The sequence below is a fragment of the Bubalus bubalis genome, chromosome 14, assembly GCF_019923935.1.
Source record: "Bubalus bubalis isolate 160015118507 breed Murrah chromosome 14, NDDB_SH_1, whole genome shotgun sequence".
Taxonomy (NCBI): Eukaryota; Metazoa; Chordata; class Mammalia; order Artiodactyla; family Bovidae; genus Bubalus; species Bubalus bubalis.
The window spans coordinates 43,782,830-43,805,422 of record NC_059170.1 but is presented as its reverse complement, the minus strand read 5'-3'; the positions used below and the strand labels follow the sequence as shown (position 1 = coordinate 43,805,422).

General features: G+C 45.8%; 1 protein-coding gene across 22 annotated transcripts in view; it reads right to left on the bottom strand.

Moving 5' to 3' along the window:
* RALGAPA2 (Ral GTPase activating protein catalytic subunit alpha 2) overlaps positions 1–22,593 on the bottom strand; it is a 279,853-nt gene that overhangs the window by 207,222 nt on the left and 50,038 nt on the right. For all 22 annotated transcript variants that reach the window (XM_025264159.3, XM_025264145.3, XM_025264151.3 and 19 more), the window contains exons 5-9: positions 20,182–20,225; positions 17,177–17,354; positions 14,396–14,511; positions 10,592–10,730; positions 9,718–9,917 (exon numbers count right to left, since the gene is read on the bottom strand). In XM_025264159.3, the coding sequence (XP_025119944.3) occupies positions 9,718–9,917; positions 10,592–10,730; positions 14,396–14,511; positions 17,177–17,354; positions 20,182–20,225 (677 nt within the window). The remainder of the gene's footprint in view (positions 1–9,717; positions 9,918–10,591; positions 10,731–14,395; positions 14,512–17,176; positions 17,355–20,181; positions 20,226–22,593) is intronic.

Below are 22,593 nucleotides of genomic sequence, written 5' to 3'. Positions count from 1 at the left end.
ATAATGTACTAAAGAATTATGTTCAAAGGCACCAAATTGTTTTTGAAAACTGAGCTCCGTGATCCAAATAAAACATATGATAACACAGATGAATTTCCCATTATGCCATTAACTGAAAACTACTTCTCTTGATAAAACAATGTTTTTCCCAGCCTCCTTTAGCCCACACCAGCAAAATGCTGCTTTCCAAAAAAAAATTTGCATGTTGTTAAGACATTTATAATGATAGTAAGTGATGAGAGTGAAAACAAACTAGTAATTTCAAGGCTATTCGTTTCTTGACTCTTTCATGAAGATCAACAGTAAGAGCATGAATAAAAATTAACTAGAGAGAGAGGTCCATTTTCTGCCCACTGGAATTCCAGCTGGAATTCTCAGCTATTATTTAATATTAGTTGATTCCAGTGGTAAATGCAAAGATGCTTTTTGCTTCTCTGGCATATGATGGAAGGCTTAACCAGTGAAACAGGCATACGGTCTGCTTGGACCAGGCCTGTGCTGCCAGGGTTCAGGAAAATGCATGATACAGGCTGCCACTCAATCTTTCCCCTCCCCACCCTGGTTTCCTCTCAACCCACAGTTCATTCTGAGAGTTGCTCACCCTCAGGGTCAGACTAGACGAGGACACCCACAATGCAGGTATGAAATGAGGATGCAGCTGCCATCCTGCTGGTGAAAACTGATGCCACTCAATTCCCCATCACAGTCGGCCCACCTGGCTGAGGGCAGCCCACTCCTGCCTTGGTAGAAACAAGAACACAGAGCACCAGCATGTGGCCATCAACAGACATTTGGGTCTGCATAGTACACGGACTCCCACAGGGGTGTTGATTTGTGTGATTCATTTTTTTAACTGTTCACCCCATGAGATACAAGTTTCAGGAAACCCACAGCCCATGAATCATTATGGAAGGTCCAAGTCAGAATTCAAGTGGCACTTTAACAGTGTAACTAAAGATAAAGAATTAGCATACAAATAAGTATGATCAACTGTCTTAGCATCTCAAACTTTTTTTTTTCATTCCCTCATAAACTTCTTTGGGTTTATTTTAATTAATTAATTAATTTTAATTTTGATTGTGTCAGATCTTTGTTGCTACGCACTGGCTTTCTCTAGTTGTGGCGACCAGGAGCTACTCTTTGTTGCGGTAGGCGGGCTTCTCATTGTGGGGGCTTCTCTTGTTGCAGAGCATGGGCTCTAGGGCCTGTGAGGTTCAACAATTGAGGGCTCAGTAGCTGTGGCTTCTGGACTCTAGAGCCTGGGCTCAGTAGTGGTGGTGCACAGGCTTAATTACTCCAAGACATGTGGGATCTTCCCAGACCAGGGATCGAACCCATGTCCCTTGCATTGGCAGGCAGATTTCTATCCACTGTACCACCAAGGAAATCCTCCTTTTAATGTTTTGATGTTTAATTAATGTGCTGCTGAAATTTTAAAATTACTACTCTGCTTTCTCTAATGAAATTTTAAGATTACTACTCTGCTTTCTCTAATGACAGAAGGTTGAAGCACTTCTATCTCACACTAACATGATACACCAAGGATAAATAATAGTTCACTGGAAACACTTCTGGCTGAGGTGACACAGCAAGACGTTGAGATTTGAAAGGGGGATCAGTGGTCATGGCTGCCAGCGTGGCATGGGACTTCGGGGCAACCGTATTCTCTCTCTCCCATGAATAATGCCACCAAACAAGAACACTTGGTCAAACCAGATTCTCCGAGGGGTAAGTGAGTTAGTCCCTTCCCTCTCCAGTGAAAAATACTGTCAAGGATATTAGTTTCTGATCAAAAGAAAGTAAATTCACTTTGGGGAAAAAAAACACACACACAAAAACATCTCATACATGACTTTTAACATAGCAGTAGTGGAAAGTGTGAGCCCTATTTGGAAGCAGAATTTAAAATACTGTTTTAAAGGGATTTGATAAGAGCAGTATATTCTTTGAAAAGAGGTTCTGGATCAGCTCACTGAGATAGTGATGTTCATTTTACATAGGTAAAATTACATGAAATTTGAAATTCCAAACAAATATTTTCAGGAGATAAATACAATTATAGGTGCTTTTATTCCTTCAACTCCATTTCCAGAATTTAATGTTCGGTTGTTTAAACTGCTTTCTCTCCTGTATAATGTAAATGGGGAGCGGAACACATGGTAGACGCACAAGAGATGAGACAGAAGCACAGCAGTAAGGCAGAGACGAGGACACAGGAGACAGGTAAGCTGAATGACCACCCCCGCCAAGAAGTCCACACCCGAGTTCCTGGAACCCAGGACTGTGCTGCCGTCCATGGCAAAAGGGACTGAGCAGATTGATTAAATTCGGGATGTTGAGATGGGGAGGGTACCATGGATTACCTGGGTAGACCCAAGGTAACCACAGGACCCACAAGGAGGCAGGAGGAGCAGACACAGAGAAGATGATGCACAGATGGAAATAGACGGAGAAATGATGTGACGAGGAGCCACACACAGGCCAGGGGACACAGGCAGCCTGTGGAGGCCAGATACGGAAGACACTGAGCCTCCCCTAGAGCATCCAACACCCTGACTTTAGCCACTGAGACCGATTTGGGCCCTCTGACTTCCTGAGTTGTAAGAAAATGCATTTGTAGAAATTAGCTACAGCGGCAGCAGGAAACTGACATAACAAATGACTGTGAAGTGTATGAGCAGCCTGGACCACGGCAGTGGCCACATCTGGGCATGGCCATGTGCAGGGCACAGGAGCCGTGCACCTGCATGGTGCCTGCTCTGTATCCCTTTCCCCCTCATGGAACCCCTAGATCTCTGCCCCCACCCCCACTCCACCCTGGTCTGCAGCCGCACGTGCCTCAGGGGAAGCTGACCCACCCCTAACACCAGGGGAGCTTTCCACTTCCTGGAAACTGGTCACCACCACCCCCACCCAGACCTGTTCACAGCTCCAGACCTGAGTCAACCAGCGCCTTGCTCTTTCCTAAGAGCACACAGGTAACCTAAATTGTTCTGCTCACACAAAAGGGAAGGGCTCTGTTTCTGGCTTTCTCTATACGTGAACTAGGAAGGAGGGCCCCAGCTGCTGCTGCTAACATCAGGGAGGAACCAGAGGGAAAGGGCGGAGGAGAGAAACAGGGCACATGTGGCCACAGCCATGGCTGTAGCAGCCTCATCTCCAGCTGCTCTTGTAGGAGAGTGAAACATTTCTCTTATGGACAAGACAATTTGAACTCTGGCACCTTTTTTTCTGTTAGGGTGATAAAACCCTCCTAACGGATTCTGGAGGTCAGAACCTTGTGACACTTTAGCTACAGAGTAAAAGGAAATGACTCACAAGTGTGAAGAGTCAACAGGGAAAAAATTAGAACCTGGAAGTGGTGGTTAATATGCTAGTCGTTCGACTTCTAATAATCCGAATGTATTTTTTTAAGAAGGAGCAACATTTTCAATAAGCACAGGTGATAGTTTTCTGAAACTGGGCGGGGGAGAAAGGTTACATCCTTTCTCTGACAGTATTTTGTTTTTAACTTTACAATATTGTATTGGTTTTGAATTGCCTGAACAACCACTTTAGACACCATGAACGAAAAGTTTATCAGAGTGTCACTGAATTTCTTATGTTTCCTACAAATTTTTGTCTACTTGAAATTTTCTGATATTATCTACCTGATAGGTGAAAAAAGGGCTCTCATAGCTGCTCAGAACTGTTTCCCTGACTGCTGGGGAGGTCCAGGGCCATGCTTATTTCCTCTTCTATGACCTGTCTTTCACCTCCTTCATTCATTTTTCAATCAGCTTGTTTGTCTTCATGTCTACTCATAGGTGCTCTTCATACAGCAGAGATATGAACACTTTAACAACTGTATAAATAAATCTTTTTCCTGTTTTTCAAAATAAAGTCGAACCTCATTTAGTCTTTGGTTTGTGGGTTTCATCTCTTCCGAAGGTGGTCTACCACTTCCCAAGTTTATACGTTTCCCCTAGATTTTTTCCTAAATTCTTGATCACTTTGTATACTTAGACTTTAAATCAACTTAGGCCTTAAACCAATGTGACTGTGTGCTGATGTACGGTGATATGAAGTGAGATTTTGAGAAAGGGACAAACAAACAGGTTGCTCTAGCTTCCAGGGCTGTAGATTAGATTAGGTATTCGGTGCTAATCTCAGCGTCATTCCTTTGACATAGCTGTGGTTTCTGTTTGGAAGTCTGTATCACTTTCCCTTTAACCCCTGAAGGTGAAATGTCTGTTTAGTTTGGTGTCTGTTTTGCTAATTCTTCCTGGGGCTCACAGGCCCTTTCAGTTTAAGGCATGACTTTTTTTTAGCTCAGGTAAGCTTTCCTTACTCTTGGTTTAATTGTATGTCCTGTTCTTTTTTCCTTCTGCCCTCACAATGTCTGCAAAGTAGGTCTGCACCTATGGTCTTATCTATTAATATTAGTTTCTGAGTTCCATCTCTGATTTTTTTTTAATCAGTGTTGTGTGACAGATCCTCAGAAAACCAAGTTTGTCCTCAGCAGTGACTATTACCATTTTGAGTTTACCTACTAAATTTGTAAATTCATGCCGGAATTTGGAAAGAAAGAGGGATGCTCAGTGCTTGAAGCTCTCCTATTAAACACAAAGAGCTCTTTCTCAGGCTCCTGGAGGCAGTCAAACTTCCTGCAAAATTAGCTGTCATCCACTGTAAAGGTCACCAAAAGGGGCAAGAAGAGGAGGCTCAGGGAAATAGAAAAGCTGATCAGGAGGCAAAATGAGCTGCTAGGGATGCTACCCCTGTCACTGATATCTGCCCCCTTTTCCCCAAGGAAACCCTGTCTCCAGATTATACCCCAGAGGAACATTCCCGGTATGCTAAGCGGGGCTGGGAGATTGGGTCACATGGGTGGTTTCAGACTGATCAGGCCCAAGTAATACTCCCTGACTCTCAGGTTTGGAAAATTATTAACTCCTTACATAAAAGTACCCATTTTGGAAGAGATAATCTGGAAATCTTGCTCAAGCCTATTCTCTACCATCCCCAGTTGGCTAAGGTTGTTAGGTCACACAGAATTGTGATACCTGTCTAAGAAATAATCCAAAAACCAGACCCTTGCTACCTCCTCTAATTAAACCTGTCCAACATTGGGGATCATACCCAGGAGAGGACTGGCAGGTGGATTTTACAGCCATGCCAAAGATCCAAGGGTTTTCTTATTTGCTAGTCTTTACTGACTTTATTGACACATTCACAGGATGGATTGAAGCGTTCCCTACTAAGATAGAGAGAGCCACAGAAGTCTGTAAAGCTCTGCTGAAGGAGATAGTACCTAGGTTTGGGTTGCCTCGATCACTTCAGAGTGACAGTGGGCCCTCATTTACAGCCACGATATCCCAGAACCTGGCCGCATGCTTAGGCATAAAATACCGCCTCCACTCATCCTGGAGGTCTCAGGCTTTGGGAAAGGTAGAGAGAGCCAACCAGACTCTTAAAAGGGCTCTGGCCAAGCTATATCAAGAAACACATAAAAGTGGATCCATATGCTACCCATAGCCCTCATGAGGGTATGGACAGCCCCCAAATGGCCACTATTATTAAGCCCTTATGAAATGATGTATGGACATCCATTCTTAACTTCTGATTTGTTTTCTTATGAGGACACCAATACTCTCTTAAAACATATAATTGACCTGGGAAGGTTTCAACAAGAACTCCAATGATATGGAGAACAGATCCTCCGTAGACCACAGGAAAACTTGAAAAATCCCCAGGTAGAGCCAGGGGACCTAGTAAAGACCTGGCAAGAAAAAGGGAGTCCAAGCCAGCTGTCCAAGAAATGGGCAGGACCATATCAGGCTGTCCTAGTAACTTCAACTGCTATAAAAGTGAGGGGTCTATCTGCCTGGGTCCACAATTCTAGAATAAAACCATATGGCCTACAGGAGGGGGAGACGGGGACTGAGACTCCAAAACCAGACGACGACTATTCCTGTGAACCTGCTGAAGATCTCAGACTCTTGTTCAGGTGGAACCCCATCAGATAAGTAAATCATCCTATGATGTTCTTGCTCTTTCTAATCATGTCTCCCTGTGTGGCTATTAATCTCTCCCTAAACGAGGCATATACGCTTGCAAACCACACTGCTTCTCGACTCAACCTAACCAGTCCCTGCTGGATCTGCATTAATGGCAGAAGTTGGGGGTATGTCCAACCTATCCCAGGGTATCAGTGGCCCACCCTTCCAACCGAGCTACATGCTGTTACCCAGCGCACTCCATCTGGTCACGGTATGGCCTTTTGGGAAAAAGGGGAAAAAAACTTCATGCCTCAGTATCAGCAACAACTGTCTATATTTACCCCCTCAATAACATCTGCAATCCCACCTGAGCCCTTATTTTCTCTCTTGACTAACATTCCCCAAGTGACCTTCCATATCTGTCTAAAAAGCGACTCCCTGACAGGGGTGTCAGTGGGAAATCTAGGCAACTCACAATGTGCGGTGACCTTCATGGTTGAAACTGATGGGAAAAACCAGGACCTAGAAATTTCACTAGGGTATTACGATTTAGCCCAAAGTCTGGGAACTAGAGGTTCTGGCAGAACTAACACACTATACCTATCCCTAAACATGAGGCTCTCCTCGGATGCTATTAACCAGTCTCGAAAATCCATATTCTGTTCTGGAGGACCAAAGAGCCATACCCATTCATCCTGGTTTCTAAATTGGGCAGGCAACTCTGACCCCCGTTATTCCCTTTTAGGGGTATGCTAAGTCACTTCAGTCATTTCCGACCCTGTGCGACCCCATAGACGGCAGCCCACCAGGCTCCCCCGTCCCTGGGATTCTCCAGACAAGAACACTGGAGTGGGCTGCCATTTCCTTCTCCAATGCATGAAAGTGAAAAGTGAAAGTGAAGTCACTCAGTCGTGTTCGACTCTTAGTGACCCCATGGATTGCAGCCTAACAGGCTCCTCCGTCCATGGGATTTTCCAAGCAAGAGTACTGGAGTGGGGTGCCATTGCCTTGGGTACCCACCCCTGAAAACCTAACCCTATGGTGGGAGCCTAAACGAAATACTCTGTACCTCGAGGACAAAACTCAGGATGCCTCGCAACACTTAAATCCCTTCCTAAATGCCCTCACTGCTGCTGGTTTTGCAGCAAGTGGAGTGACGGTCTCCTCCCAGCTACTAAGAGACTGCCCCTGTTCCATTATGCCATGTTCCAGTTGTAAGGCAGATGGAAATCCTGTTCCTCTTTGGCAAACCTGTTTTGCTGCCCAGCTTAAACCCAGTCATGGTGTCTATTTCATATGTGGGGATAAAGCTTATTTATCCCTACCACCTTTTTGGTCAGGAACTTGCTTCCTAGGGCATGTTACACCCCACATAGATCTGGCCTGGAGTAATACTTCCTTGCCTTTACCAGTATATACCAACCAGAGGATACGTCATGCGGTAATACTTACCCCTCTTTCCCTGGCATTAGGACTGACTGCTGGTTTGATAGGAGCTGCCATGGGGGGAACTTCTTTACATAAATTTCAGCAGCTTTCTACCAACACTGCTGTATCCATAGAAAAAACGGCGAGGACCCTCCAACGCCTACAATCCCAGTTAGACTCCCTAGCTGCAACGGTCCTACAAAATCATCGGGCCCTAGATTTACTGACTGCAGGACAGGGGGGCACTTGTCTCTATCTAAAGGAAGAATGCTGTTTTTATTACAACCAGTCTGGGCAGGTCCAAGAAGATATCAAGGGGCTTTTGGAACAGGCCACAAAGATCCGGGATTTGAGTTCAACAAGTGCATGCAGTTCTCTTTCTCTCCCTTCTTGGCTCCTACCGTTCATGGGTCCAGTGATAACACTGTCTTATTAGGCCTCCTATTTGGCCCCTGTATACTCCAGCTCCTTAACAAAGTTTATTTCCAGCAAACTCCAGCAGTTCCAAGCCAAATTGATGTTACCTCAAGGGTGGAAGCTGGTTTCAGATGTGGAACATCCCAACTTAGATTAGGTAGAGAGAAACCTCTGCTCTGCTAGGCAGGCCTATGCCCATGCACAGCAGGAAGAAATTACAGAAGAAAGAGACCTCTGCCCCAATTCCCAAGAAGTATCTTGAGTATGAAGCCTCTCAGGGAGGAGTTGTTAGGGGAAGCACACTGAAACCATCCACCCTGGCCAGGCACCATAGTAACATTTGCATGAGTTGTTTTATGACAGGAGATCCTGATAAGGAGGAACTAATAAACCACCACCAACCAGAAGAGTTCGGGAAAGGTTGAAAGGAGACACCGCATGTCCGTCCACTTCCCAGAATCCCTCTCGCTAGCATCCATCTTGGCTGAGCGATGCGTGCACCACCAAGAAAGACTCTGAATTAGAATGATTGGCCAAAGACCACCTGGAAACTAATCCCATCACCATAAAACACCATATTGAGAGCTACGCGGCAGAGCAGCTCTCCTGAGTTCCCTTACCCTACTGCTCTCCACCCGGGTGCCCTTCCCAATAAAATCTCTTGCTTTGTCAGCACGTGTCTCCTCCGACAATTCTTTTCCAAGTGTTAGACAAGAGCCCACTCTTGGGGCCTTGTAGGGGGCCCTCCCCCTTCCTGCAACAGTTATGTCCTGTTCTTTTTTCCTTCTGCCCTCACAATGTCTGCAAAGTAGGTCTGCACCTATGGTCTTATCTATTAATATTAGTTTCTGAGTTCCGTCTCTGATTTTTTTTTAATCAGTGCTGTGCGACAGTTCTTCAGAAAACCAAGTTTGTCCTCAGCAGTGACTATTACCATTTTGAGTTTACCTACTAAATTTGTAAATTCAGAAATTAAAGTTTTTTTTTTTTTTTTTTAACTTTTAGCAAGTCTTTTGTTGCTCATATTATGGACCCTGTGTTCTGGACCTGCTGGGTGCTCCACCATGAGGGGACTGAGGACCCCTCGGCAAGGGCAGGGGTGGTGCACCCCTGGGACAGACGTCACACGTCTAGGAACTGCAGGGCATCGGCCAGCCTGCACTAAGTGGACCACACTTCCTGGCTCTGTCCTTGGAGCCAATAAATAAGAGCACACAAAACCGTGACTCCTCCAAGCAACGGCCACTCTGACTTTACAAGGTGTCCTGCTCTGCCCACACAAAAGCCTGAAGACACGTCACCTGCTGGGAAAGCCCCATGCATCTGACCAAGGCCAGGGAGAGAGCGAGGCCCCACAGGCCCCACGTGAGAAGAGGGCTTCACCCAGGCCTCAGAAAGCGCTGCCTTCTGTTCCGGGGACCCCATCATGGCTCAATGACCACCTGAAATCCAGAGGTGCTGACCCACCCCTTCCCCGAGAGCCCAGGGGGCACCTGGCAGGCTCAGGTGACCTGTCCGTGACCACCTCATGATTGCTGGGGACCTTCCCTGGACTGGAGTGAGCAAGGCCAGGGAGGCCCTCTGTCTCGTGCTCAGAGGTCACTGGGGGCTGAGTGAAGGAGGGGAGGTAAGAGGGAGCCAGAAGCACACACGTCAGCCACCTGCTCAAAAGGCCACAAGGTTGCCTCGTCATGGCAAGGCCAAGAGAACCCAGCAAGTGCTAACTTATACTTCCTCTGAAACCTCAGCATCATAGAGGGTGGAGCCAGTGAAACCGAGTCCCCATAGCCAACAACCTGTGAGAGCCAACAGCCTTGACAGTCCATTACTTTGGGGTTAGTAGGGCTTAAGACACCAGAATTAAAAGGTAAAAAAGTGACGAATGACATACCTGAATGATTTTAGGCAATACATCAACTCCATTCTTAGTGTTTTGTGTTGCAGTTAGATACTTTTTTTCCAAAAAGAAAGTCACCATCCACTTAATGAAGACAACACGAGCTGCCATGTATGGGATCTTTGTGCTGTAAATGCTCTCATTGTCTCGAGTGGTAGTGACATACACAGGCTTTGGTCTCAGGTGGGGGATGTCTGCAGGACAAGAGAACACATGATCAGGTTAGCGAATCTTTTTTTTTTAATGTGGACCATTTCTAAAGTCTTTATGGAATCTGTCACAATATTGCTTCTGCTCTATGTTTCCGTTTTTTAGCCATGAGGCATGTGGGATCTCAGTTCCCCAACCAGGGATTGAACCTGCACCCTCCGCTTTGGAAGGTGAGATCCTAACCACTGGACCACAGGGAAGTCCCCAGGTTCATGACTCTTAACATCATATAACCCCTAAGAATGTTTCCATTTCTAATTAAATAGACATACATCTGGTTGCTTAAATGCTGCTGTTTAGTTGCTGAGTCGTGTCTGCCTCTTTTGTGACCCCACAGACTGTAGTCCACTAGGCTTCTCTGTCTGTGGGGATTCTCCTGGCAAGAATACTGGAGAGGGTTGCCATGCCCTCCTCCAGGGTATCTTCCCGACCCCAGGAATCAATATACCATGATCCGTATCAAATTACTCCTGAGTTACAGGACCCACAGATGGCCTTTATTGCTCAGGACTCAGGCAAATCTCAGTCTGTACAAATAGTTAAAATCATTTATTAAGAAACTGGAAAACTCTTACAACAAAGTGACTATTAAATATGAAAAAAAAATTATTTTACTTAATCATTGTAAGAGACTGCACACACAGCTATCAGTACTCACCCAGCACAGGCTTGTAGATGTTGGTTAACTTGGTAAACGAGGGAAACAGATGAGGAAGGTAATACTTTCGAAACAACGTAAACAGAAATTTAAACCCAGTCTCCTGATTCTCCTTATGCTTCCACTCCAAGCTTGCAGCCTTCAGATAATAGTAATGGGGGTGGGGGGGAGAACATACATATAGTTACACTTCACATTAATGAATATCAACTGAAATGCTGATACACTGTTAAAACCCCTATCCTAAATGAAACACTTGACAAATAGCATTGACCATCATGTAATAACATCTTAATACTCAAATGATTCCAAGAATGAATACTTCAAAACAAAACAGCAACTACATAAAAAACAGCATTTTTACTGGATATTCAAGAAAGAAAAAAATCAAAGCTTATGGTATCTTTTAAACTTGCCCCACTACATCATTCCTGTATTTTTTTTTCCATGTTCCTTGTGATGATTTAACACTCTTTGTGCCCTTAAAATGTTTATCCAGAAGTAGTGCAAAAGATGCAGAAGGCAATGGCACCCCACTCCAGTACTCTTGCCTGGAAAATCCCATGGATGGAGGAGCCTGGTAGGCTGCAGTCCATGGGGTCGCTAAGAGTCAGACACGACTGAGCGACTTCATTTTCACTTTTCACTTTCATGCATTGGAGAAGGAAATGGCAACCCACTCCAGTGTTCTTGCCTGGAGAATCCCAGGGACGAGGGAGCCTGCTGGGCTGCTGTCTATGGGGTCGCACAGAGTCGGACACGACTTAAGTGACTTAGCAGCAGCAGCAGCAGCAATGCAAAAGAGGCCATTTATAATACACAAGAATTAAAGAAACAATCTCTTGCAAGAATTTCATACCATGTTACCTACATGAAAAAAAAAATCATTATCAAAAGGCAAAGCTACAGAATCTTGCAAAGGGCACAAAAAGCAATCCAAAGGCTACATGTGTAACTGAATCACTGCTCTATGCACCTGAAACTGACATGACATTGTAAATCAACTATTTTTCAATTAAAAAAAACAAAACAATCTGCAGGCTGGGATAAGCCATTAAGTTTAAAACTCCCATGTGTGAAGACACTGCTTCCCCGTCAAATAGCCAGCTCTGTGTAGGCCCGGACGGAACGTTGCAAACACTTCCTCTGCAGGGAGTGACCCGCACAGGTCAGGAATCCAAAGAGGTGATTGAGAGCCATCTCCTACCACCCAGGGAAACGCGGTGTGAACAGGCCCTTCGAGAGTGCCTACTGGTGGCTGTCATGTTTGTGAGACCACCGAGCTCCAGAGCAAAGCATCCCAACATCCTCCTGACCAGCCCACCTGGAGCACCTGCAGTCCAGGGACGAGGGGCCCAGTGTCCATCACCTGTCAGAATCAATTCAGGTAAGGCAAGGAGGAAGCTTGACTCCGAGGACCCACCTGCCCGACAGACCGGGGAAGGAGGGGCAAGTGGACACTACATACAACCCTGCACATGGCAGAGAGGGCTCACTGCCACCCTCTACCAGTCCTCCTCTGCTGGGATCCGGGGTGTTATGGGATCAGCGTGTCACACAGCTCATTAGTGACACATCTGGAATGAAACCCAAGTCCCCCAGCACACCAGGGTTCTGGCTACTCTGCTGTTTTTCTGCGACGGATAGAAGGCTGGACCTGACATCCTGGACAGATGGGGCTGAGATGTGGGCAGCAGGGGCCGACACGGCCACGACCCAGGGCTTCCCAGAGGTGAGAAGACCCAGGCTGGCACTCAGGATGCGGGAGTCCTGAGCTTGTGGTGCTGCTAGAGGAACTGGGGAGAGAACAGCAGATGGGGTGACCCTGAGGGGCACGGGGGGCAGAGGGGGCAGAGGAAACACAGCCTTCAGAGAAAACTGGAAAAGAGGGGGAGTGGGGGGTCATCCCAGGAGAGACCCTGAGGAAGGAGGGGTTCCCTCGAGTCGTCCAGAGGTCCAGGATGGCCAACACTCGTGTTCTTCTCTGGACCTGACACACCAGACCCTGGTCACCCTGGGCCCCCAATTTCACAGTGATGGGACAAAAAAGGCAAGTGACAGCGGGTGTCATGGGCCCAGTGGGTGAGGAACTGGATGGGCAGAGGTTACACATCAGGTGAAGCTGAAGTTCCAATACTTTGGCCACGTGCTGCAAAGAGCTGACTCACTGGAAAAGACCCTGATGCTGGGAAAGACAGAGGGCAAGAGAGAAGGGTGCGACAGAGGATGAGATGGTTGCATGGCATCACCAACTCAACGGACATGAGTTTGAGCAAGTTCCGGGAGTTGGTGATGGACAGGGAGGCCTGGCGTGCTGCAGTCCACGGGGTTACAAAGAGTCGGACACAACTTGGTGACTGAACAACAACAACAACACACCAGGTTGTGAGAGAAAGGACAGAGCCTGAACGTATGCCCTGGAGAAGCTCAGGGACCAGGGATGTGTTCGCTGAGAGGAAAGAAACAGTAGCATTTCCCAAGCCACATCAACGTCCAGAAATACTGACCGAGAGACACAAATTCCCTGGTGAAATCAGAAGTGAATGATTTGTTAAGAGAAAGGATCATCTGACATAAAGGAGGCTGTGCTAGTAACAGGAAGAGATAATCCACAGATTTCCTTCAGGCCCCTGCCCTTTGCCCATCACTCGGGACCCGCCCGGTCAGCCCCAGGGCCTGCTCCTCCCCCATCCATCCTCCTCAGCACAGAGAATGGGGCAGCGGAAGAGCAAACAGGCAAAAACAGAGACAGGGAGATAACAGAAACTGCTACACTGGTCTCTGCCCCTGGCTCATGGCACAGAGGCCCTAGCTCCCTGCTCACTTCTTTGTGACCAGAGCTCTGGGCAACTCTGAAGGGGCTCCCAGATGGGGCTGGTCACCAGCAGGACCAAGCCATGGTTGGAAGCTCAGAATTTTCAGTTCTCTCCCTGCCGCTTGCACCACTGTTCCAAGAGGAGAGAGGGGCTGGAAATGGAGTTGATAACTGATTGTCTCTCCTGCGAAGAAGCCACCATAAAAATCCCAACAGCCCTGGGTTTCAGGCAGTGTCCGGGTTGAATACATGGAGACTCCAGGAGGGTGACGCACCCCCATCCACAGCGACAGAAGACCCTGCACTCATGACCCCCCACCCCAGACCTCACCCCGTGTGTGTCTTCATCCAGCTGTCACCTGTGTCCTTTGCCACACCCTTTCCTAAACGGGCAACTGAACCAACGCTTCCCCCAGTTCTGTGAGCTACTGTAAAATTCACTGAACCTGAGGAGGGAGTCATGGGACCCTCTGATTTGTAGTCAAACTGGATGGAAGCTGTGGGCAACCTGGGGACTGGCTACCTGTGACTGGCACTGAGTGGGGGTGGGAGGGATACAGGCCAGAGAACTTTCCTGTGAGATGTGAGACCACCTCGGGGAGGCAGGGTTGGAAGTGAGTGAAACTGTGGCACTGGTATTGCAGAGAACGACTTGGTGATTCAGATGCCCATGCATTTGGTGAGAAGTGTCATATATGAAGTGAATAATATGAGATTGTATGAAAGTAAAGGAGGCAGATGGAGGATGGAACTGCTTCCTTTACACACACACACACACACACACACACACACACACACACAGTAGCATGCAGGCCTGGTCTTTGCTGAAGCATCCCAGCATACATTCTACATTTAGTGAAATATCATATAAAATCACCAAGAAAAAACAAAAGTAAAAAATACGGACAAACAGGAAGAGAAGCGGCAGTGTTTTCTCTTCCCTAGTGAGGATGTGAACATCACTGAATCATCCATGGGTCCGCTCATACCTGAGTAACCATGTATTTCAACAGTACTTGAAGAAAAAAGCACGTTTGGTCCTCGGTGATCTTCTCCCCTGATACGGCTGGCAGCAGTGGAGTGATTTCTTCCGGATGGATCTTCGCTGCAGAGTGGGAAACAAGGAAAGCTCCTTCACCAAAGTTAAATTTCAAACAGGGCTTTAAAAATGGCCTCTATTAAAACACATGTGTCTATATGGAATACAGACAAATGGTAATGATTAACCTATTTGCAAGGCCTGAATAGGTGTAGATGTAGAGAAGGGACAGGTGGACACGTGGGGAAAGAGGAGGTGGGCCCAACTGAGAGAGTAGGACTGACACATTTATGCTACTGTGTGTAAAATGGACAGGTAGTGGGATGCTGCAGTAAAGCACAGGGAGCTCAGCTTGGTGCTTTGACATGACCAAGAGGGGTGGGATGTGGGGTGGAGTGGGAGAGGGGCTCAAAAGGGAGGGGATATATGTATACTTGTAGCTGATGCACGTTGCTGTATGGCAGAAACCAATACAACATTGCAAAGCAATTATCCTCCAATTAAAAAAATTTTTTAAAGTGCCGCACTTCACTGTATAGCAGAAACCAGCACAACGTTGTAAATCAACTATACTCCGATAAAAATTTTAAAAGGTAAAGCAACATAAAATAACCACATACAATACAGGTACCAAGCACTGGAACTGCTCACACCGCAGGTCAGGCCACGTGACCAGGGACAGATGCCCACAAAGCCACCTCCCTCACTGGACCATTCCTCACCCTTGCACCTTCTGCTCTGACCAGCCCAAAGTCAAATACCTGTCACTGGGCAATACAGTGATCTGCAGTGACAAATCAGTGGCCCTAATGGGCAAGTTCCTTGAAAACTCCCTGGGCTCAAAAGATGGCTTTACTAGTCCCATGAGGCCACCACTGCTCTTCCATGAAAACTGCATGAAAAGGCACACCTGGTGATAAAGAGCCTGGAGCATCAGAGACTTCCCTGGTAGTCCAGTAGTTAAGAATCTGCCTTCCAATGCAGGGAACATGGGTTCAGCCCCTGGTTGCGGAGGTAAGATCACACATGCCACGAGGCAACTAAGCCCAAGCAATGCAACTACTGAGCCCAAGTGCTGCAATGAAGAGAGGGCATGCCAAAACGGAGATTCCATGTGCCACAAATAAGATCCTATGCAGCTGGATCATAAAGAAAGCTAAGCGCTGAGGAAATGATGCTTTTGAACTGTGGTGTTGGAGAAGACTCTTGAGAGTCCCTTGGATTGCAAGGAGATCAAACCAGTCAATCCTAAAGGAAATCAACCCTGAACACATTGGAAGGACTGATGCTGAAGCTGAAGCCCCATTACTTTGGCCACTTGATGTGAAGAGCTAACTCATTGGAAAAGACCCTGATGCTGGGAAAGACTGAAGGCAGGAGAAGGGGACGACAGAGGATGAGATGGTTGAATGGCGTCACTGACTCGAAGGACATGAGTTTGAGCAAACTCCAGGAGGCAGTGAAGGACAGGGAAGCCTGGCGTGCTGCAATCCATGGGGTCACAGAGTCGAGCACGACTTCATCAATTGAACAACAATAACAAGCCAAATAAATAAATATTTTTTTAAAAAGAGCCAGGGGAACAAATGAACACCCACTTATAAAACAATCGCTGTATGGAAAACAGGCAGCAGTTTGGATGCAGATTTAAATCTCATGAACAGCAACAAAAGCACTTGCTCCAGCCAGACACACCATGTGTCTCTGCTCCTGCCAACAGCTGTCCCCTCCCTTCCCCTCCAGTTTCCTCCACTCCAGTAAATCTCTCCTGTCATCATTTCATATAAAACAGGCTCCAGTTCTGTCAGTTCAAATGTCTGTAAAACAGGAGTATGCAGATGACACCACTCTAACGGCAGAAAGCGAATAAGAACTAAAAAGCCTCTTAATGAGGGTGAATGGGGAGAGTGAAAAAGCTGGCTTAAAGCTCAACATTCAAAATACTAAGATCCTGGAATCTGGTCCCATCACTTCATGGCAAATAGATGGGGAAAAAATGGAAACAGTGGCAGAGTTTATCTTCTTGGGCTCCAAAACCACTGTGAAGAGTGGCTGCAGCCACAAAATTAAAGACACTTGCTCCTTGGAAGAAAAGCTATGACAAACCTAGATGGCATATTAAAAAGGAGAGACATCACTTCGCTGACAAAAGTCTGTATAGTTAAAGCTATGGTTTTTCCAGTGGTCATGTATGGATGTGAGAGTTGGACCATATAGAAGGGTGAGCACTGAAGAATTGATGCTTTTGAACTGTGGTGCTAGAGAAGACTTAAGGGTCCCTTGGACAGCAAGGAGATCAAACCAGTCAGTCCTAAAGGAAATCAACCCTGAATATTCACTAGAAGGACAGATGCTGAAGCTGAAGCTCCAATACTTTGGCCACCTGCTTCAAAAAGCTGACTCACTGGAAAAGACCCTGATGCTGGGAAAGATTGAGGGCAGAAGGAAAAAGAGGGTGACAGAGGATGAGACAGTTGGATGGCATCATAGACTCAACAGACATGAGTTTGAGCAAACTCAGGGAGATAGTGAAGGACAGGGAAGCCTGGAGTGCTGTAGTCCTTGGGGTTGCAAAGAGTTGGACAGGACTTAAGAGACTGAACAACAACAATTCCTCTTCAGAATCCATCCATGAAACCGAGGTTTCTATTAGGAAAAGGACAGAACGAGGGATTCCTTATTGCAACGTGGAGGGTAGTTTCCGCCTGTTGGATGGGCCAGCATCACTCACCATCAGCCATGCTGGGGCCAGGGTTGATGAGCGTGTCCAGTGTACAGGGCCCCCTGGACGACATGATGGCAGGGAATCCCGGGACCAGGCTAGCAAAAATCAGCACCTGCTCTTCTGCACAGTTCGTCTGAAGTGCTTGAAGCCACAGAAGAAACAGCCGGATTCCTTCACATCTTATCTAAAAACAAAACGAAAGGCAGCAAAATGAAACAGGCAGTCATACTTGTATGAGTGTACTGCAGTGCAGCATTGGTTCTGAGGGACAGATCTAGAAGCCCAAAGCATCACTGAAGTACTGCACCAAGTCCTCCCCTGGGTGACCAGGAAGCAAGGACACTGCAGCCCAGCACGAGGGTCGGAGGGGCTGGGCTCCAGTGCAGCCTCAACCACTTTCTAGCTGAGCTGTGAGTGTGGAGGACCACTTAACTTGTCCGTGCCTCACCTCCCCAGCAGTGAAGCAGGGGTGATAACAAAGTTTATCACCAAGTGCTCGTATACGGTGAAGTGGATTGGAACTGCCTGGATCACAGTAACTGCTACCTAAGCATTTCCTAGTAGTTGCATTTTATTCCTTACAGCAATGCTGTAAGGTGTCATCAACGCTCGATTACTCATGAAAACCATGCAAAGAGAATCTTGCTCCGGATTTACACCATGCTTTGGATAGAACCTGTCAGGTCACTGCATTATACACAGGTACCATGTTCTTGAAAGTCAGAACACTTAGAGCTAAAAGGGCCCCACGGACCTGGCTGAGGGGGACAGGCAGCCTCTGGCTTCCCTATCCTGTTCTCCTGATGCCTTCCCCTGGCTCCAAATAGTCGGCATCACCCATAGAAAAACATCAATACAGGCAGATGTGACCTTTTTCCTTCTCTGCACTTAAAACTTTCAGCTTCATCCCATTCCTAGAATTCATAAACACAGGTAACTCCATTTTTATATCCCTAAATGGCTGGAAAGGTGATGTCAATAAAAGAGATTAAATAAGCAAAAGAGATGAAAAAAAAAAAAAATCAGACACAGCGGAAAGATGTAGTGAGCTCCGAAAGCAGGCAACTGAGGGGCTGCCTGGTGCCTCTTCAGTGACACCAAAATGGTGCTAATTTCTAAAGAGCCAGGGTTCAAACCAGGCCCAGGGTCTGCAGGAAAGTAAGAGGGGAGGAGAGATGGAGGGAAGGAAGGAGAGGAGGGAAGAAAGGAAAGAAGGGAGGAAGGGAAGGAGAGGAGGGAAGGAAGGGGGAAAGGGGATGGATGGAATGAAAGGGAGGGGGGAGGGACAGAGGGAGGAAGGAAGAAAGGGAGTGGGGAGGATGAGGGGGAAGATGGAGGGAAGGGAGGGAGGAAAAGCTTGGTTGACTCCCCAGAGAAGTCAAATACACCAAGACAGACACCCCATCAACTGTGATCCCTGGGAGCCCCTCTAGACAAGCCCTGGACTCACCACTGCCCTGCCCTGCTCACACCTGCCCAGCAGATAAGTGGTGACTTTGCTGAATACATAATGCGATTCACTGCCAGACAAAAAAAACATATATATCAGGGCTAGATCCCCTGGAGAAGGAAATGGCAATCCACTCCTGGACTCTTGCCTGGAAAATCCCATGGATGGAGGAGCCTGATAGGCTACAGTCCATGGCGTCGCAAAGAGTCAGACACGACTGAGCGACTTCACTTTCACTTTCTATGTATATCTAACCAAATTATATCAAATTTAACAAGAGCAAAGTTTCTAGACACTTTGATAAAGTCTCCAATTTTTTAGGTTAACTGTATTTAAAGTAAAGTGAAGTGAAGTCAAAGTCGCTCAGTCGTGTCTGACTCTTTGCAACCCCGTGGACTATACAGTCCATGGAATTCTCCAGGCCAGAATACCAGAGTGGGTAGCCATTCCCTTCTCCAAGGGATCTTCCCAACCCAGGGTTCAAACCCAGGTCTCCCACATTGCAGGCGGATTCTTTACCAGCTAAGCCACAAGGGAAGCCCAAGAATATTGGAGTGGGTAGCCTATCCCTTCTCCAGGGGATCTTCCCGATCCAGGAATTGAACTGGGGTCTCCTGCACTGCAGCTGGATTATTTACCAACTGAGCTATTAAGATAATTAAATATAAATAAGGTCAATAATAAACAGAAGATAACAACCTGGTAAGTTTTAGCTACAAGACCATTAATTAAAATAGAAAGGAGAAAATACAGAAAAATCGTGAAACTATAGACAGTTCATCTCTTTTTTTTCCAACAAGTAAGAGAGCATGAACCTATACAGTTTGAGTGGTTAGGGGCTGTTTAAGCTAATATAAACCCCAAAATATATTAGCTTATTAAAGGCACACACATAAATTAAATAGCTATGAGTGAATTATCTTCCATAAAATATACATCCTGGTTTCTCTTGCTACTTATGTTTCAGGGTCATAAGTATTATTCCAGTATTAAACAGTATACTGTCATTTTAAAAGGCACAGTCATTTAAAATAAGCCAATTTTAACCTAAATTATAAGATCAATCTGCTGCAAAAAAAAGAATAATAAACATTCGAGAGTAAGGTTCTGCTGCCCTTTTTCTCCACAAGCATTCTCAAAAATAGCAAAAAATGATTCTGAGACAACTATAGCTTTTAACAAGATTACTGGGGTGTACAGAATCAGAAACATTAGCTCTGAGGCTTAGGCAGGACCTGGGTCAACCCCTTTTTCCAACGATGAAGCTGAAGCAGTCAGCACCTCAGCTGAATAGCAGAATCAAAATCAGAACGCAGGATTCCAAACTCCCAGTCCCAAGCCACTTTCTCCTGATAAGGTTGAAAATGTCTATCACAGTAAATTATGATGTAAGAACAAAAACTCCAACAATATTTGTCATATCATTTCTCAATAAAAAACTGAAACTAAGTTAAGTGGATTTTAAAGAATTTTTTTTAATGGCTTAATGCTGTCATTTTATGGTATGAATAAGTTTAAAAGTAATGAAAAAAGCCATTACATTTGCATCTAAAATAAATACCTTAATAGAATTTCCAGTGTGTAGAAGCTTCTTTAAAGTTGAGCCTGAAAGTTTAAAAAAATGAATTAGAAATGGAATATATGAATACATATTTAAGATCTATTTTTAGTTTTAGAAAGAAAAAATGTGCTTATACCATTTTTCAAACATAAAAGGAAGAAGGCTGACCTTCAGAAGCAAAGCAATGTCACAGAAGGAGAGATGTTTTCAGGATAAAAGCATTTTAAGTATGAACTTCTCCAAATTCTTTTAAAAGAGTCAAAATGATTGATAGTAAGGTAACCTAAATGCCCACAGTGGATTGATTATGCGAAAATGTTTCTGTCAGGCACAAAATGAATGACTTTTTTAAATCTCTAAAGGAAAACATAATATAAAACTATCGCTCACAAAACATTTTTACAAGAACGTTTTACGAATATTCAGGACAGCATGCCGCTCTGCTTGCAATGACAACCACATTTATGGTTTCAGTCCATCTATAAATCACCTTGCAGAGCACTTGGGTCACTGTCGAGGAGAGGGACTCAAAAGTTTGGTCAGAACTACTTCAGCCAAGAGCAAAACCACAGAGTACAGCCTATGGGGCGAGAAGGCTCCTCAGGAGGATGGAGACGTGTACCTGTGACCCTCTAGATGTGTCCATGCCTTTAGCATGGAGACGGCTTGGAAACCCCACCTCAGTATCACATGTGGCCCCTAAATGAGGTCTCAACCTCACAAAGGATATAATCTTTAAAAATGAGAATATACTGGAAGTCTTAAGCTTTTCTTCCAATTTTTTGAGAAAAAAATATTATTTAGATTTCCTGATGGAGAGTTTTGTGCAATATTTTAAAAATGGATATCACTTTCCAACACCAACGTAGTTCGAAGAAACAGAGTCAGTGCCTTGACAATTGCTGCAGGTTGTATCTATGTGGACATGCATGTGCACTAAGTCACTTTGGTCGTATCCGACTCTTTGCAACCCCATGGATTGTAGCCCACCAGGCTCCCCCGTCCATGAGATTCTCCAGGAAAGAATACTGGAGTCGGTTGCCATGCCGTCCTCCGGGAGATCTTCCCGACCCAGGGATCAAACCTGAGTCTCTTACATCTCCTGTATTGGCAGGTGGGTTTTTCATCACTAGCACCACCTGGGAAGCCCCATCTATGTGGACAGATACACAAATATCAGCTAAATGCATGCACTTTAGGAATTCATTAGCCAGCTAGTTTTCTGAAGGAACTTTGTATGACGGCTGTTACACCTAATGCTGGGCTCAGAGGAAACTCACCACTATCATGACTAGGCTGTAGCACTAGATTACCAATGGTTTGTGATTAAATGAGGAAGTGCCTGCTTCCCTCTACTCCTATCACCAAAGCACGTCCAGTGATTTGGGGTTCAGAGTCAGCACTGCCTGGGTGGGGCTCTTAGAGCTGAGGCTCAAGTGCCTATGCTAACGGACTATCTCTCCCACACCCACCCGTCAACTGGTCCTCATCCCTCACCTCCCTGTTCATCTTTTTTTGGACAAAGTCCATTCTGCCCCCGTTTAGTTTTTGTTTCATAATGCCTTGGGGGACCTGGTGATGCTTGCCAGGTCCAGCAGACACCTCACCTCCCAGGAGATTGGGGATGAAGTCTGCACAGACAGCTCTCTTCCAAGACATCTGAAAAATCCACCGTCTTACAACACATCCTCGGAAACACTTTCTCCAGTCATTGTGTGTGACCACCGGGGATTGTCAGTCCTTCCCCATCTTGAAATGAGCCCAGCGTTTTTATTTTAAACTTTCAGCCTACCCATAATTGCCTGTATCCACTCTTCCCTGCACAGGGAGGAGTAAATACATATAAAAAGGACAGACTTTACAAAGAGACACAGGGAATCTCTGCTCCATTATCTGTCAATAGTCCCCTGCTTTTTAAAATCATCCTGTTAATTTGTTATAGTCCAAAAGAAAACTAATATATATTTGATCTATTCCATCCTGTTGTATTCAGAAACTCTCAGAACACTTTTAAAATAAGAATATTATAAAGAAAAATGTGTGCAGTGCAGGCACATATCAGAGGGTTTCAACATGAGAACCGGGGAAGAGGATCCAAGATCCTTCCCTGGCCACATTAGGTACTTCTTTGTTTGTTATTTATTTGGCTGCACCAGTCTTAGCTGTGGCATGCAGGAACTATAGTTGAATCATTAGAAGTCTTAGTTGCAGCTTGTGGGATAGTTCCCTGACCAGGGATTGAACCTGGGCCCCCTGCAGTGGGAGTTCAGAGTCTCAGCTACTGGACTACCAGGGAAGTTCCCACATTAGGTATTTCTTAAAGACCCTAAGTTCACAGAGATATTTCTACTTTTACTTTACCATTACAAAATCCATTTCATTCTAACTTCAAAAAGTTTCTGTCTACATATC